Source organism: Lissotriton helveticus, chromosome 4_1, assembly GCF_964261635.1.
Source record: "Lissotriton helveticus chromosome 4_1, aLisHel1.1, whole genome shotgun sequence".
NCBI classification, from domain to species: domain Eukaryota; kingdom Metazoa; phylum Chordata; class Amphibia; order Caudata; family Salamandridae; genus Lissotriton; species Lissotriton helveticus.
The window spans coordinates 1,134,276,208-1,134,292,871 of NC_136063.1; the positions used below are offsets into that span (position 1 = coordinate 1,134,276,208).

Sequence of the window (16,664 nt, forward strand, 5' to 3'; positions counted from 1 at the left end):
TGGAGTCAAACCAGTCAATGTTATCCAATGGCAGGTAAGTGAGTTATCGGTAGTGAGTTATCGGTTTCCAGGTGAGTACTTGGCTGGTGAAGTTAGGGTTCTGGGCATAGACTCGGGGGGGGGGGGGGTCAGGTAAGTACAGTTGGTTCACCCCCAGCGGCACAGGGGCGGCCGGGTGCAGAGGTATTGGGCCCAATGTTATCCAAAGACGGAAGGGGGGCTTCCGGTTGATTGCTGCTGGCTAGCAGGCCACCCGGCTGGGGGAGCTGAACTCCTGTTCACTTGCTCAGGGCAAATGGGGAAGCAGGATAGGGTACAGGTTGCACTGCCAGGGTCACTCGGCGGTTGGGTGCAGGGTGCTTTTGAGCCGTTGGGCTTTCAATGTTATTCAATGAGGAACTCTAGAAGGGAACAAAGGCTGCAGGCTCGGGGACGAAGGATCTTCTGGAGCGACCAACACTTCGAGGGCTAAGTTGGGGTCTTGGAGGATAGGTAGGCACCCAGGAGTGGGCACAGTGGGGCGCCGGGTGCAGGGTTGTCTTTTGAGGTCGGGAAATCTTACCCCCTGCTGGTCGCAGTCGGAGGGGTCCTCTGTCTTGAGGCTGCAGGAGTCGTCTGGGTCGTCGAGGAGGGTCTTTGGGCACTGGACTTGGGGTCCCAGTCGCTGGGGGTACATTCTCGTGGTCCTGGATCACTCGGGCATGGGCCGGGCTCGGCGGGTGCAGAGTGGGTTGGTCTGGAGCTTCCTGGCTGGCACCAGGGGTGTTCTTGCAGCAGAGCCTCTGCTGATGGGAGACCCAGGCTTTAAAAGGGTCAAGGCAGGCAGGTCCTCTCGGTGTCCCATGGTTTCTGTCCGCATGAGTTGCCTGGATTAGGCAGTAGCAGGTTCCAGGATCGACAGGCCGGTAGGGCTGCGGCCAAGTCATTTGTTGTCGTCCTGTTAGCAGCTGCACAGCGGGCCTTCTTCCTCTTGATCTTCTTTCTTCTTTTCTTATCGGGATCTAAGGAAGGAAGGTTCAGGGAGCCCCTAAATACTGATTTTAGGGGCATTACAGGTAGGGCAAGGTAGGGCAAGGTCAGGGACCAATAGGTCCCTGTCTCTGGGTGGGAACACCCCCTAGCCTGCTCCTCTACTGTGCGAGGGGGGCAGGAGCCTAGATGTGATTGGGCAGGGCTCCCCATCTTCAAGATGGCCGGAGCCTGGGGTCATGCTTCACCTAGTCTCCCCCACCTGAGGGGTGGGGTTGGCACCGGCTGGAACCCCCCCCCCCCCCCCCCCCCTTCCGGACGTAGTTTTGCAGCGTGAATCTTTCAGGATTCACTATGCTGAGCATTATTCCGCGGTCTTGTGGTTGGGTCCAGATTCGTAGTCTTTTCTTTGTTTTTTTTTTTTGTGGCCCAGGTGGGCGTCGGCATCGCACCTCCTTGGGTGCATTTCCGGTGACGTCGGCATGCTTCCTGCGGAAGCTCCCACTCTTGGGTGCCATCTTCAGATTCTTTTTTTCCGCGGTCTGGTCTGGATCGTTCCCGTTTGGGCTCCAGACCTTTTTGGAGAAAGAAGAAGGAAAATACAGAAATTAGAAAGAAAAGTCATCTGAAGACTCCAGGAGACTTCATCGACGAGGAGTCCGCAAAGGAGAAGGAGAATTCATCGAGATCTTCGACGAACGTCGACGAACACGCGACCAGGGAGGCCCTGAGCGCTCGATGATGGACAACACGCCGTTCAAGTTCTGCCGTAACTGCCACCACAAGTACGCGCAGAAGGACCAGCACCCGGTATGCAACCTTTGTCTACCGGTAAATCACGAAAGCGAGGACTGCAACGCCTGCTCCGCCTTCGCCCCGAAGACCCTTCGTGTGAGAGAGAGACAGAGGGTAGCGCGCGCCACCCTGCAGGGGAAGGCCCCGACTCAGTCCCTCTACGATCTGGGGATGTCTTCCGAGGAAGAGGACAACGCTGCCGCCGAAGACGACAGCTACACGGTCGTAGAGACCGATTACACGAAGACTTCTGATAAGGTAGGAGACTCTCCGTCCCCCAAGAACCCGAGAGACTCTGAGTCTCGAAAAAACGAGGGCAAGGCCCCGAAAGCGCCGGCGCCAAAACACCTGGCGTCCGCGAGTACTCACAGGCCCATCGGCTCCTCTGAGAAGGAGTCCCCGGCGCCGAGAGCTGTTGAACAGCAGAAGTCGCCGAAAATCGTCCCCGAAAAGGATCGATCGACGCCAAGGGAGAAGGACCCTAAACTACCGACGCCGACCAGAGACCCAAAATCCGGGTCGACTTCAAACTTCGGCACCGAAAAGCACGGCGCCGAGCCAACCGCCGAAAAGAGCGTCCGAACCATCCGACGCGGAACACGCAGCCGAGATGGAGAAAAAGAGAAGGCGCCTCGAGGCCGAAATGGAAAACATCTTGCAGCGGAAGAAAGAATTCGACGAAAAGATGAAAACCTTCACGATTCCACACAAGACCAAGCCACCAGTGGTGGAGGTGGTCGAGGAGGAAGACCAGGTCGCTGAGGAACAAGACCCGGACGTCGAGGTGGTCGACGACCAGGAAGAGGACGAGAATCCCTATGATAGTTACAACTATGGGGAGGAAGAGGACAGCAGGACGGGCGCAGAGTCGGCCCCCTCGGACTTACAGGAGGTGGATTACCTAGATGTCGACACCGACAGCCCGGAGGAGGCGGTCGACACATATCCCTCAAGGCCCTCGCCACCGGACGACATCGGGGCCTACAACTCGGTGATAAAGTCTGCCGCAGCGGCATTCAAACTCAAGCTCGACGAAGAGAAGCAGAAAGCAGACTTCCTTCTAGAGACATTGCTCCCCACACAAACAAGGAGCCAGTACCTACCAATGCTTGACAGCGTCTTGGCTCAAGGGAAGGAAGCATTCAGGGAGCCCGCAACATGCAAGGCAGTAACTCCCAGAACAGAGAAGAAATACAAACATTCCTCAAAAGACCCACCCTACATTCAGGGCACGGTCTCCGCAGACTCCATTATCACGGCCACAGCAAGGAAGAGGGCTAACGTACCCACTACTTCTGGACCACCACCGGATAAGGAGAGCAAGAGGATGGATCTGGTGGGCAGAAGGATCGAACGGAATGCCGCGACCCACTGGCGCATGGCTAATTCCAACGCCCTGATAAACAGGCACATATACCAGATCATGGAGGAGCTGGGGCATTTGGTGAAGGACCTGCCCCAGGATGCCAGACAGAAGGCCGAAAAACTGGTTGAAGAAGGGAAGAACGTGGCAAATTCTTGCCTTAAAACGGCCCTGGATGGAGCAGACACCTCCAGCAGGCTCATGATGATGGGTGTCACTGAAAGAAGCTATGGTCGTGTATGCATAGGACTATGCAGATAGATCCCCAAGTGAGGCACTCCGAGTTCAAGAATGGTTCAAACAGTTAATCATCAAGTTCTAGGTATTTTTATTTCACAGAGATAAATCCCAGATATTTAGTCGATATTCATTTCATATCAATTGAAAGTTAATCATATGTAATTTTCCATGAGGAATAGACAACATAGATGACTCCTATGCATTTCGGGCGGGGCCCTTTTTCAAGGAGTGCTGAAAAGACAGGGGGTCATAAGAATGTGGATATCAGGTTGCAAAGTAAATAAACGGTATGACCCGATGTTATACGTATAGCGAATTTAAGTGCCGATCAAATAGTGTTTCTAATGCGCAAAATACAAAGGTAGTGAAAGAGATGTGCTCTTGGCTATATAGGTGCGTGAAGCAACTGGAGAGTGCGCTTACATCAAAGGGAACGTGAGTGAAAGCAAGATGAAAGGGCGCATGTTCGGGAGGGAAACTTACTTCTATTCAATAATCACTGAAAGAAGACACGCCTGGCTCAGGATTTCAGGTTTCAAACCAGAGGTGCAACACAGCATCCTGAACACACCGTTCAACGGCGATACGCTTTTCGGAACAACAGTTGATGAGAAGCTCAGTCAAATAAAAAAGGATAACGAAACAGCAAGGTCCATGGGAGCATTGCAGTTCAGAGGCAACAGAAGGGGCACCCCGTCACGGACGCCTGGCGGGAGAGGTAGAAACCAGCCAGGTACATCACACCAGGCTTTCCAACAAACGCACCAGGCAGACTCGCAGGCACAGCAGGGTCAGCAGAAGCAGTCCTGGCAATACCAACAAAGAGGCCAGTCCTTTCGAGGGAGAGGAAATGGACGTGGACAGAATAGAAGAGGGGGACAGCAGCCCGCCTCTAAGTGACTTCAAAAAACTCTGTGTGCCCGCTCACAGAAAAGATCCCAGGAGGCAGCACGTACAGAGGGGTCAAGACAAGCTAGACCTCTACGACCACATAACACCAGTGGGAGGAAGATTAAGATTTTACCTCCAAGAATGGAGAGAAATCACATCAGACAAATGGATCCTCAACATCATCCAATTCGGATACTGCATAGAGTTGGAGGGGAGGCCAACAAGCAGAAAACCAAAAAGAAAACCACTAGCAAGCAAACAGCTAGAGCGTCTTCAGGAAGAAGCAAAGGAACTCCTGCGGAAGCAGGCCATAGAACGGGTACCCTTCAAGGAAAGAAACAAAGGAATATACTCAACGTACTTCCTGGTACCAAAAGTAGACGAGACAATGAGACCCATTCTGGACCTAAGGTTCCTGAACAAATTCATAAGAACGCAAAAATTCAAAATGACCTCCCTGCAAGAGGTGCTCCCGCAATTGCAGATCGGGGCCTTCATGGTCACGATAGACATCAAGGATGCCTACCTGCACATCCCAATGAACAGAAAGCACAAGCATATGCTCAGGTTCACCATCGGAGAAAGCCACTACCAGTTCACGACACTAGCCTTCGGGCTAAAATCAGCACCAAGGGTCTTCACAAAGTGCCTCGCAGCAGTCGCAGCGCACCTACGAAGGCAGGGAATACACGTATACCCCCTACCTGGACGACTGGCTGGTGAAAGAAGACTCATACCAGAAATGCAAGCAGCACGCACATACAGTGACGAGCACGCTCATAAGCCTGGGGTTCTCCATCCATTGGAAGAAATCATCAATGGAGCCGGAACAAGTGAAGATCTTCCTGGGAGCACAGATCAACACCTTACAGTGCAAGGTGTTCCCCAGTGAGAAGAGGGCGCTGGTGAAGGAAACTCGCCTCTACCGTAAGGGACAAGCTCGGACAGTGAGGACTGCGAGCAAGATCATGGGGATGATGGCATCATGCATCCACCTGGTACCAAATGTACGTCTCCACATGAGACCCATTCAAGAATGGCTACAGGAGCAATGGTCACAAGCTACAGGCAGTTGGGAGGATCTAGTGGTTGTAACGCACGCAGTGCAGAAGGAGATGACATGGTGGACCATGGAGAACATAACATGGGGAAAGCCTCTAACGCCCCCAACGCCAACAGTGACCATCACCACAGACGCATCCCTGAAGGGATGGGGCGCTCACATGGAGGAGCTCAAGGTGAGGGGACTGTGGACGCCAGCAGATGCGACAAAGCACATCAATTACCTAGAATTGAAGACAATCTTCCTTGCACTGAAAGCTTTCCAAACAAGACTGTACAAGCACAAGGTGTTGCTACAAACAGACAACACCACCGCGATGTTCTACATCAACAAGCAGGGTGGTACACAGTCTGCCCCGTGTTCAACGCTGGCGCAGGAGACATGGAGTTGGGCCATCCCTCTCAAGATAGACCTGCTAGCCATACACCTACCAGGGAAGGACAACATACAGGCAGACTGGCTCAGCAGACAGACATCGGCATCCCACGAGTGGGAGCTCAATGCTCAAGAGACAAGGTGGCTGTTCGACAGATGGGGAACACCATCAGTGGACCTGTTTGCCACACGCCAGAATGCAAAATGCCAAAAACTTCGCATCCAGACAGCCCGAGGAGGGGTCCCTGGGGAATGCCCTATGGATAGATTGGTTAAGGACATTTGCTTACGCCTTTCCCCCGATACCACTGATGCACAGAGTGCTGAGCAAGTGCAGAGCGAGCAACATGACCCTGATACTGGTCGCGCCACAGTGGGCCAGGCAGACATGGTACTCGCAGATCATGGAGATGACAGTGTGCACCCCACAGATTCGGCAAGAGGAAAGACCTACTCTCCATGCAGGACGGAGAGGTGCTACACCCAGAGCCAGAGAGCCTGAGCCTTGTAGCGTGGCTCCTGAGGACATAGAGTTCGCACATTTGAGACTGCCAGAAAGCACCCTGAGGGTCCTTCGGGAGGCACGAAGGCCCAGCACTCGCAAGTGCTATGTTGCGAAATGGAAAAGATTCACAATGTGGTGCAGAAAAGGTCTTCACAATAAAATGAAGGACTCCACAGTGCTAAAGTACCTGACACACTTGCTGGAGAAGAACCATAGCTCATCCTCGTTAAGAGTTCACTTGGAAGCGATAGTCGCCTACACAAGGGGAGAAAAGTGCAGGAGTTTCTTCACATCACAGGTGGTGAAGAGATTCCTGGAAGGAGCGAAAAGGATCGCACCACCCAAGCGGGTGCCGCCACCTGCATGGAACTTGAACATAGTCCTAACGGAGCTCATGAAAGAGCCCTTTGAACCACTTCACAAGGCCTCCCTAAAGATGCTAACTATGAAAACAGCTTTCCTGGTTGCAATAACGTCCTTACGCAGAGTAAGCGAGCTTCAAGCGCTGACGCTACAAGAACCCTACATACAAATACACAATGATAGGGTTGTGACGAGGACTGACCCACACTTCATGCCGAAGGTGGTGTCCAAATTCCACATGAACCAGTCTATACAGATACCGAGTTTTTCCAAAAACCAACCACTAGCGCAGAGCGTGCCCTGCACACCCTGGACGCCAGAAGGGCAGTCATGCACTACATTGAGAGGACGAAGGGACACAGGAAAACAAAACAGTTCTTTGTGTCATTCGCCAACAGTTTCATGGGCAAGGTAGTAACCAAAGAGACTATTGCACGATGGATCGCACAAACAATTCAACTCTGCCACAAACGTGCAGGACAAGAACTAGCAGAGGGGACACGTGCCCACTCCACTAGTAAAAGGGCGATACAATAGCCTTCCTGGCTAACACACCCATACAAGACATATGCCTTGCGGCAACATGGGCTTCGGGGCACACGTTCACGAAGCACTACTGTGTGGATATACAGATGAACAAGGAAGCACAGGTCGGACAAAAGGTGCTCCAGCACATATTCAATAACCAACGCTCATCTTCCACCCAGCCGCCACAGAGATGAGAAACTGCTACAAAATCTATGCACAGCATAGTGAATCCAGAAAGATTCACGCTGCAAAACGAATAGTTTTCTTACCTGTCTGTGTAGTTTTGCAGCTTGAAGATCTTTCTGGATTCACTAGCGAACCCACCCACCTCTGCCAGAAAGATGAGGCTGGAGAGAGAAGAGGTGGTTAAAAAAAAAAGACTTTAAAAGTACAAGGGGTAAAATATCACCTAAATAGAACATTGCAATTACTTCGGAAACGAAAGAAACACGGGGAAAAAAAGAACCCAAAGATGGCGCCCAAGAGTGGGAGCTTCCGCAGGAAGCATGCCGACGTCACCGGAAATGCACCCAAGGAGGTCCGACGCCCACCTGGGCTACAAAAAAAAAAGAAAACACTACGAATCCGGACCCAACCACAAGACCGCGGAATAATGCTCAGCATAGTGAATCCAGAAAGATCTTCAAGCTGCAAAACTACACCGACCGGTAAGAAAACTATTCGTTTTTCCCCGCCAGTCTTCCCGCCAGAGTGGGGGTCAGGACTGGTGGGGGCCAGTTACTGGGTACAGCAAATGGTCTGGAGAAACTCAGAGGCCGAATGCCTTTGAAGCTTCCCCCTGCCCATCCTGGGGGAGGAGGCCTAGCACCTTGCCCAGGATATGCATTGTTGCGAGCCCAGGAGAGCGGGGGGGGGGCTCTCCACCCAGGGGTCCAGCAACATGTCTGCGGTGTGGCAGCCTCTGCAGCCACTCACCCCAGACGTGGATTGTAGGCTAGGTTTTCAGGGGGCATCTCTAAGATGCCCTCTGGTGCATTTTACATTAAATCCAACACTGGCATCAGTGCAGGTTTAATGTGCAGAGAAGCTTGGTACCAAACTTGTCAGTCTTCAGTGTAGCCATTATGGTGCTGTGGAGTTCGTAATAACAACCTCCCAGCACCATATACTCTTAATGGCATCACTGCACTTACAGTACCCAGGAATGGCCCTGGGTACTGTACGGGCACAGGGCTCATGCACCTGTGCCCACACCTCTGGCATAGGGCACCCAGCTAGAGGGGTGACTGAAGTATGCCAGGGCAGTGGATTCTGTGGGCATGGCACACGGGGATGTGTGCCTTGTTGACTTTGTTTGGTTCTGTACTTAGACACTCAGCCTGCAAAGGCAGTACGTGTGTGTCGGGGTACAGGGCCCCGGAGGGTGGCACAATCAGTGCTGCAGCCCTCAGGGGTCTTCTCTGGTCACCATGCCCTGAGTACCTTGGGTAACATTTACTAGGGGCTGACAGGTGGCCAGAGATGTCAATTGGGTTTTAGTTGTAAAACAGTTTTAGGGAAGGAACACAGGCCCTGGGTACCTGGTTGGCAGGAGCCCAGGGCACACTCAGTCAAAGCACATCAGCAGTCAGAAAAAAGTGGGGGCATACCAATGCAGGAAAGATGGCACTTTCTCACATGTGTGCCATGTCGACTGTTTTGTTCTGCACCCAGACACTAAGCCTGCAAAGGCAGTGTGTGTCTGTGTGTCAGGGTACAGGGCCTCTAAGGGTGGCACAATAAGTGCTGCAGCCCTTAGAGGTTTTCCCGGTCACAGTGCCCTGGGTACCTGTGGTACCATTTACCAGGGGCTGACCTGTGGCCAGAGATGCCAATTTGGTTTTGGGGCAAGAACACATGCCCTGGGAGCCTGATTGACCGGGACCCAGGGTACATCAAGTCAAAGTGCATCAGAAATCCAGCACACACAAAAAGGGGTTACTGCAACAGAAACCCACTTTCTCACACACAGGATCATGTGAACCTAAACGTGGCTGAAATGCTTCCATAATGTCTCGTAATTAATAGTTTCAGATGAAGCAATGGCACATGTAGCCCTGAACATTAATTGGACTGTTTTTGAACCATGCGAGTCAAGTAGCACAGATAAGCTGACAAAGTAATCCTCTGAAAAACTGTCTCCTCGCCCTCGAAGTACAGATACATAGTGTAAAACTCATTGTGTGCTTCATTCTGGGTTTATCATTGAAAAAGCGCCCTGAGAACACTTGAGCTTTCAATTTGCTTTGGACTTCTTCGAGCAGTGTGGCCTGCCGTGTAGGTTTTGATGCAACATTAAATGCGTTGATTCTAAATGTTAACAAACAAAACAAGCATTGAAAATGCAATAGGTCTCCCAATAGAAGAGTTTGACATTTTGGTTTTGCAAATGGATGAGTGGCGTTGCGTGGATGAGTGGCGTTGCGTGGATGAGTGGCGTTGCGTGGATGAGTGGCGTTGCGTGGATGAGTGGCGTTGCGTGGATGAGTGGCGTTGCGTGGATGAGTGGCGTTGCGTGGATGAGTGGCGTTGCGTGGATGAGTGGCGTTGCGTGGATGAGTGGCGTTGCGTGGATGAGTGGCGTTGCGTGGATGAGTGGCGTTGCGTGGATGAGTGGCGTTGCGTGGATGAGTGGCGTTGCGTGGGTGAGTGGCGTTGCGTGGGTGAGTGGCGTTGCGTGGATGAGTGGCGTTGCGTGGATGAGTGGCGTTGCGTGGATGAGTGGCGTTGCGTGGGTGAGTGGCGTTGCGTGGGTGAGTGGCGTTGCGTGGGTGAGTGGCGTTGCGTGGGTAGCAGGCAGATGCGAGTGGAGCGCGCGCTGGAGAGGGATGGGGTGGGTGGACTAGGCAGCGGGAGAGAGGGAGAAAGGAGTGCACGTGCATATAGCAGGACTGGGACATTACATTGTGAGCTGCACATTTGGTAAAGATGTATCTTAAAATATTTTTTCTCATGTAGCCCTTTTATTTATATTACGGCGAATATGTGCACCGCATGCTGTAAAATACTATTTTTGCACTTGATAATGTTGGACTTCACACTGTTGGCTAATAATGAAACACTTATGTGCCTGCATAACAGCCTGTTGCCTTGCCCGTTAATTCTGGTCGTTTGCCATAGGAACGTCCGGGATGCATTTGTGCACAATTAATATTTTAGCACTCATTCATTAGGTAAGGGACACTACCGCAGTCACTGGAAACACGACACAAGGGAAGCGGAGCCTGTTCTCTGCTGCTGTACAGTGCTTTCACATTTGTGCGAGGAAAAAAAAACAAGGGGGCAGGGAGAGAACGGACGAGTGGAGGGAGGGAAGGGGTGTGCGGTGAGAGAAAGGGGAGAGCGGACAACTCAGAGGTAAGGGACAGAGAGAAGTAGAGAACGGAAAAAATATATAAAGGGGAGAAAGAAAGGAGTGAGACATATAGTGAAGAGAGTGAGGCGGGGGAAAGGAGGAAACACGGGGAATCGAGAGGGAAAGAAGAGATGGCAAAGCAGAGGGAAGGGGAGAGAAAAAGGTGAAGTAAGAGGGATAGGGAGAGACAAAAGGAGGGCATTAATGTGGGGAGGGGGGAGGAGAAGTGCGACACGGCCGCAACAGGGGGCGGAGCGGGGAGAGCGGCAGGGGCCTTTGAAGTGAAGCTAAGCTTCACTTCAAAGGAGTGGGAGGAGTGCTGCTGGGGAACAGATGGCGATTTGATGCTGTGCACGCGCATTTTAGGTCAATGCGCTTGCGCATTGACCTAAAAGCGCACGGGCACAGCACCAAATCGCCACAGTTAGTTAAACTTTGTTTAAAGCCCTATAGTCTCGCTTCTCTCAATGCGCATTGATAGGTCACGAGACCTAAAAAGGATAAAAGGCAGAAGATCCTTAACCCCTTCCGTGCTCATGACGAGCTGAGCTCGTCATTAGTTGCGCCGCTCGCATGCTCATGACGAGCTCAGCTCGTCATTTAACGCGGCTTTTTTAAAATTGCAGCACAGCGCGAAAATAGCCACCGCACGCATGCGGTTAAATCGGCTTGCTGACCTATTTATGTATGATTTCCAATGACAGATATTTTCTCGTGCTAAATTAACCCATTTCCATGATGAGGAAAATATCGTGAAAAACACAATGGCCACATTAATATTCTTATGTTATCCAGATTGACAGTAATACGCAAGTTCTTATTTATTTGAAATATCTTGACCTTAAATGAGTTTTACGAGATTTCAGTCTCCTTCACCAGTACTTAATGTTGAAACCAGACTTGTGGATTGTCCTTGGAAATCTACTTTTGAATCTCTTTGCTGTTGACTTAATGTTGAATAAAGTCTAGGGGTTGCTTTTATTGTAGCCATCCACTTTGTGTTGTTGTGCTTTTAATCTTTTGAACAATTTACTGTGTTTATAGACCCATAGTAATGCTGCAGAGTCCGCCTGCCAAAAATTGTTTTTTCAATTCCACATCAGTTACTAGTTTTGTGGACAAATTTAGCAACCAAACATTCTATGTATGTGCTTTGTTGTAAGGACTCTTGGCTACTCTGTTGATTGCACTGAAATTTCAAATTGTAGTGTATTATTAAATGTTTGCCATTTTGTATATCAAGCAAGACCACATGCAACAGTGGAAAAGCTACTACTCCGTTATTCACGGACATCCTCTCCTGCCTGATAGTCACTTTTTAAAGTTTATTTTTCACCAATGCCATTTCAGGCACCCACAGGTGCCATTTGTCTGTAACACTGATTCTGCAGCTTTGTATGTTCATAGATTTGGTTGGTCAGAACCACCAAGAGAAACATTTAATTTGTAAGATTTGGTGTTTCCAATGGTCAATTGATCGGTGAACCTGAAGGAGCTCCGGGGTTTTAATTTGTAATCATTGCTTAGTTACTGTGAATCTTGACACCCATATGCAGTCTTTAGCATTCATTGCAAGAATGTAAATTTGTGATGGGTTTCAGAGTATTGCTTTCTTTTAATAACTTCACTTATTCCAATACGATTTTCATTACAGTTAGGTTTAGAACAAGTCTATTTACTGTCCACTGTATCATTACTTTTATATTTTAAACTTTATCAGATTTACATGGATGTATTTCTTTCAGGTTTTCGTGGTGCTCACAAATATAGAAAGATTAAAAAGACAGGAAAGTCACTAAAGGATTACATGGATGAACCTCTTCGAGAGCCTCTTATAGGTATGTATTTTAATTATATCTTGCTTCTTAAATGTATCAAAAACAGTTTGACCTACTAATGTACACCTGGAAAAACACTAGTTCTGTTAAAGAGAAGTCAATCGTGAAGATTCTCCTTTAGAAGTTGCATGTCATTTGAAAAGGTAGAGGTTATATGCTATACCTATAGTTAACCTGGCAGCAATAGCATACAAATGTTCATAAAGGATGCAGTGCTTTGACAGTAAATCAACTTACAGTTGCAAACCATAAATGGGTTCAATTTAGGTAGAACATTACCAAGTCCTAATGAAAGCACTCTTTCGGAGTTATAAGTCTCTAGTATAATGAGAGCTTCAGCAGAACGATCACGAGGTATATCAAAATTCAGCCCTGATGCTTAAGCAGAAAAGAATTTGTACTGCTACTAATGTTGGCTTTAGCATGGTGTGTATATTCACAGGGACACAATCAGGGATTTGGAATTCCTATAGCCTGAAGTCCAGGACATATTGTTTGGGATCAAGGGCAACACATTTTCATGTGTATTTTGTCCTTTGTTAATGCAGTTAAACTTGTATTTATGGTTCATTAATTGAAAGTCTTTATTATTAGGGTTAGCGCTCGAAGTAAATCTTGTAAGCTCTGACTGCACTACTGACAGTGGTTCCAGTATAAAAATGTGTACACACGTTTTCAAAGTTTAACAATAACTATGAGGCTATGTATAATGCTCTCCGAATGCTCTCTGATTTTATACAAATATTTTCAGAAGCTTGAAAGCAATATTGATGATTCTTTGCTTCCAAAGTAAAATGTTCTTAAAAAATGAAAGCAGGGAAAAAAAACATTTCACTAAACCACTAACATTTTAGGTACCATTTCTTAGCAGCATCATTTAGTAACGTGTTGGTGCATGCTAGTATTTCCCAAAAATCTTCATATTGGAAAATCAGTGTAACCAGTTTCAATAAGATTATGGGAAACGAAAATAAACCAGCATTGGTAAAGGCAGTAGGTCTGAAATTGGTGGTCAGCTTTTTAGTTTTGTCAATGTGACTTCTTTTGGCATGGTGTTTGTAAAACAATATTGGTGTGGGAGCTGCCGGGCCCTCACCATTATAAGAAACATTTGCAGAAGTTGTTTTTGGTCTGAAAAAGCACACACTGACACAGTAGGTTCGAGGCATGTGGGCTGCTAAATTCATATCTGTTGCATTAGATCGCCGCCTAGTGTTGGGTCCGGATGATCGCACATTGTTGTCCTGGAAGAGTCTTCGAAGTATCCTGAGATAGGTGGCTCCTCCCCTGGACTACAGTGCGCATGGGCATCGGCTCCATCCCCAGATTGTTTTTTTCCGCCATTGGGTTCGGATGCGGTCTCGACGTCTCTCTGTCGGAACCGAGAAAACTAGCTTTTTTACGGCCAAAAGGCCTTAGATTCATTGCGTCGGTATTGTTTGCTTACGGTCTCGAGTTCTTCCGTCTCTTTGAGTCGGAATCTACGGAGTCGTATCACTCTTAGGACATCGAGGCCTTCTCATCGCAACCCGACCGCAACTTTTTGCCATGGAGCGGAGCCCGTTTAAGTACTGTCCCGTCTGTGGGTCAAAATACCCACATATCGATGTGCACCCGGTCTGTAACAAGTGCCTCTCGCCGGACCACAACGAGGACAACTGCATGGCCTGCTCCAGATTCAGGTCAAAAAAGACACTCAAACTTCGGCGCGCGGTGCGCCTTGAGGCCAGACAAGCGGCCCCGGATCCAGAGAACATCTTTGGCGACCAAGAAGAGGAGGGCCAGAGCCATCATCTTCAAATCTCACCGCCCGCGACGGACATCGAGGCGGATCCGGAAGACGACGACGGAGTCGTGGGTCAAGGCCTTGAATACGTCGACGAGGTAGGGGACGTCGAAGAAGTTTATGGGGCCGCGGAAGATAGCTCAGGGGATGAGCTATGCCCCGAAGGTTACACGGATCAGGCTCGGGTCACGGGATCGCCAGTCGGCCTTACCCAAGACCCCGCACCGCAAGCCACGGCCCCGCCCTCAGGCCCGGCCACGGACATACTTGCTGCGAAGCCCGTATCGAAACTGAAACAAGCGGTATCGACTACGCCTAAAATGGCCGAACCGAAACTTACAGATTCGAGCGTTCCTAAGATGGCGGCCGCTCCACCAAAAACAGCAAAACCTGCTGCCTCATCGACTCCGTCGACCTCCGGTCCACAGAAGTCGAAGAAAACTGTCGATTCGACGGTGTCGAAATCGTCGGCGGAGGAGGTTTCCTCTAAGAAGGGAGATCGGCACGGGTCGACAAGTGCGACGCCGTCTAAGCCCGCCAAAGCCAGCGACAAGACTCCGGTGCCGACTGGGACATCGTTAGTCGGACGCGTGGTGGAAACGGAGCCTGCAAAATCACACGGATCGAAAGCTGGAAGCTCAACACATCGGTCCAAAGACTCTGTGTCCACGGCTGCAGCATCCACGTCTAAGACTCAAAAGGGCCAACAAGACGTCGGATCTGAGGGCAGGGTGAAGGCCTCCTCGTCGGCGCCAAGTGCCGCTGTGAGTGACGCGTCCCCCATCGTCTCTTCACTACAGAGGATTCGGGAGAAGGCCTCTGCAACGCCGGCTCCGACGCCCTCGAACCAGAAGCCGATGGACTTGCCGGCAAAGCCTGCAGGCAAGCTTCTCTTCCTTCTGCCGCCGAAAGAGGCACCAAAGGCCTTTAACACAAAATCGGCGCCAAAGACGTCGGAATCATCAACGTCTGGAGCACTTTCAGGTCGACTACTCGACTCAGAAGAAGACTCTGAGCGTTTTATCGACGCAGACACGGGCAAATTGACCCTTTACAAACGAAAGATCACTTCACAGCCAGTGGACTCTTATGTCATCCCACTAAAGAAGAAACGGCTTGCTCAGGACGCTTCAGCCCTGATGGAACCTATACAGCCTCCTCCTAGAAGGAGCCCAACACCTTCCCCTGAACACTCTGAGGGTGAGGGATATGGAGAAGATGACCAATACACTTTCCCCATCAATGACCCTGATGCACAGCAGGATTCCTATGACGACATAGGTGACCAAGACACCCAGAATGTGGGGCAGGACCCACAGCCTTTCATTGCACGTGCATCCCCAACAGAAGATTCTGCAGGTTTTCACGCACTCATTGAACGGGCAGCTGCTAATCATGATGTGGACATGCATGCTGACCCAGTTGAAGAAGACTTTCTATTTGACACTTTTTCAGTCTCTGAAAGGACAGTAAAGACACTGCCTATGCTCAAAGGGGTCCTTAAACATGCTGCGGACATCTTTAAAGAACCAACCAGGGCGAGGGTGGTCAATCCTCGCATCGAGAAGAAGTACAGACCAGCGCCTGCAGACCCGGCATACATTCGGGGACAGTTGCCACTTGACTCCCTTGTGGTCGCAAATGCCCGCAAACGGGCGAACTCCCAAACGACGGGTGAAGCTCCTCCCCCAGACAAAGTCAAAAGTGCTGGAGGCAGGGGGCAAAAGGGTAGCTGCGCAGGCTGCCAATTTCTGGCGTATTGCAAATACACAAGCACTATTGGCACGTTATGATAGGGCGCATTACGACACCCTAGAGCAAGTGTTACAACACCTGCCTCCGCAGTTTCAAGAGCCTACCAAACTGCTTATAGAAGAGGGCAAACTAATCTCCAATGCAGCCATAAAGTGTGCACTTGATGCCGCAGACACAGCGGCTAGGGCTATTAACACTAGCGTCATGCTCAGACGACAAGCGTGGCTCCGCATATTGGGGTTTAAACCGGACATTCAGACAACCATACTCAATCAGCCCGTCAATCCTGATAGACTGTTTGGTCCTGATGTTGACACCACCCTCAAAGATTAAGAAAGACAACGAAACAGCTAAGTCTATGGAGGCCCTACAATCACAACAGTTCCGGGCAACACTTTTCGTCGCTCAGGTGCACGTGGAGTCACCAGAGGACAGATGGGTCAACAGTCGCAGTTCTCTAGAGGTGGAGCACAGTCCTCGTACCCCAAGCAGAACAAAGGGGGTAATCGAGGAAACACCAGAGGACGTGGCAGAGGAAACAACAATTCCCGTTCCTCTGCCCCAAACAAACAGTGACTCTCTGTCACTGCCCCCCGACCATTTAACACCTGTCGGGGGGAGACTCCAGCAGTTCCTGCCAGTCTGGACAAACATCACCACAGACAGGTGGGTACGAAAACTTGTCCAGTACGGTTATTGTCTAGAGTTAAAGTCCACTCCACCCAACATTCCACCAAGGCAACGGCCTATGTCCGCAGAGCATTTGCACTTATTGCAGCAAGAAGTAGTGGTGATGCTGCAAAAAGGCGCAATCGAGCTCGTGCCAGTGGAGGAGGAA

General features: G+C 50.1%; 1 protein-coding gene across 1 annotated transcript in view; it reads left to right on the forward strand.

Annotated features, from left to right (window-relative positions):
* LOC144829022 (uncharacterized) overlaps positions 1–16,664 on the forward strand; it is a 384,583-nt gene that overhangs the window by 66,636 nt on the left and 301,283 nt on the right. Inside the window, exon 5 of the mRNA XM_078687737.1 lies at positions 12,193–12,285. Coding sequence (XP_078543863.1) covers positions 12,193–12,285 — 93 coding nt within the window. The remainder of the gene's footprint in view (positions 1–12,192; positions 12,286–16,664) is intronic.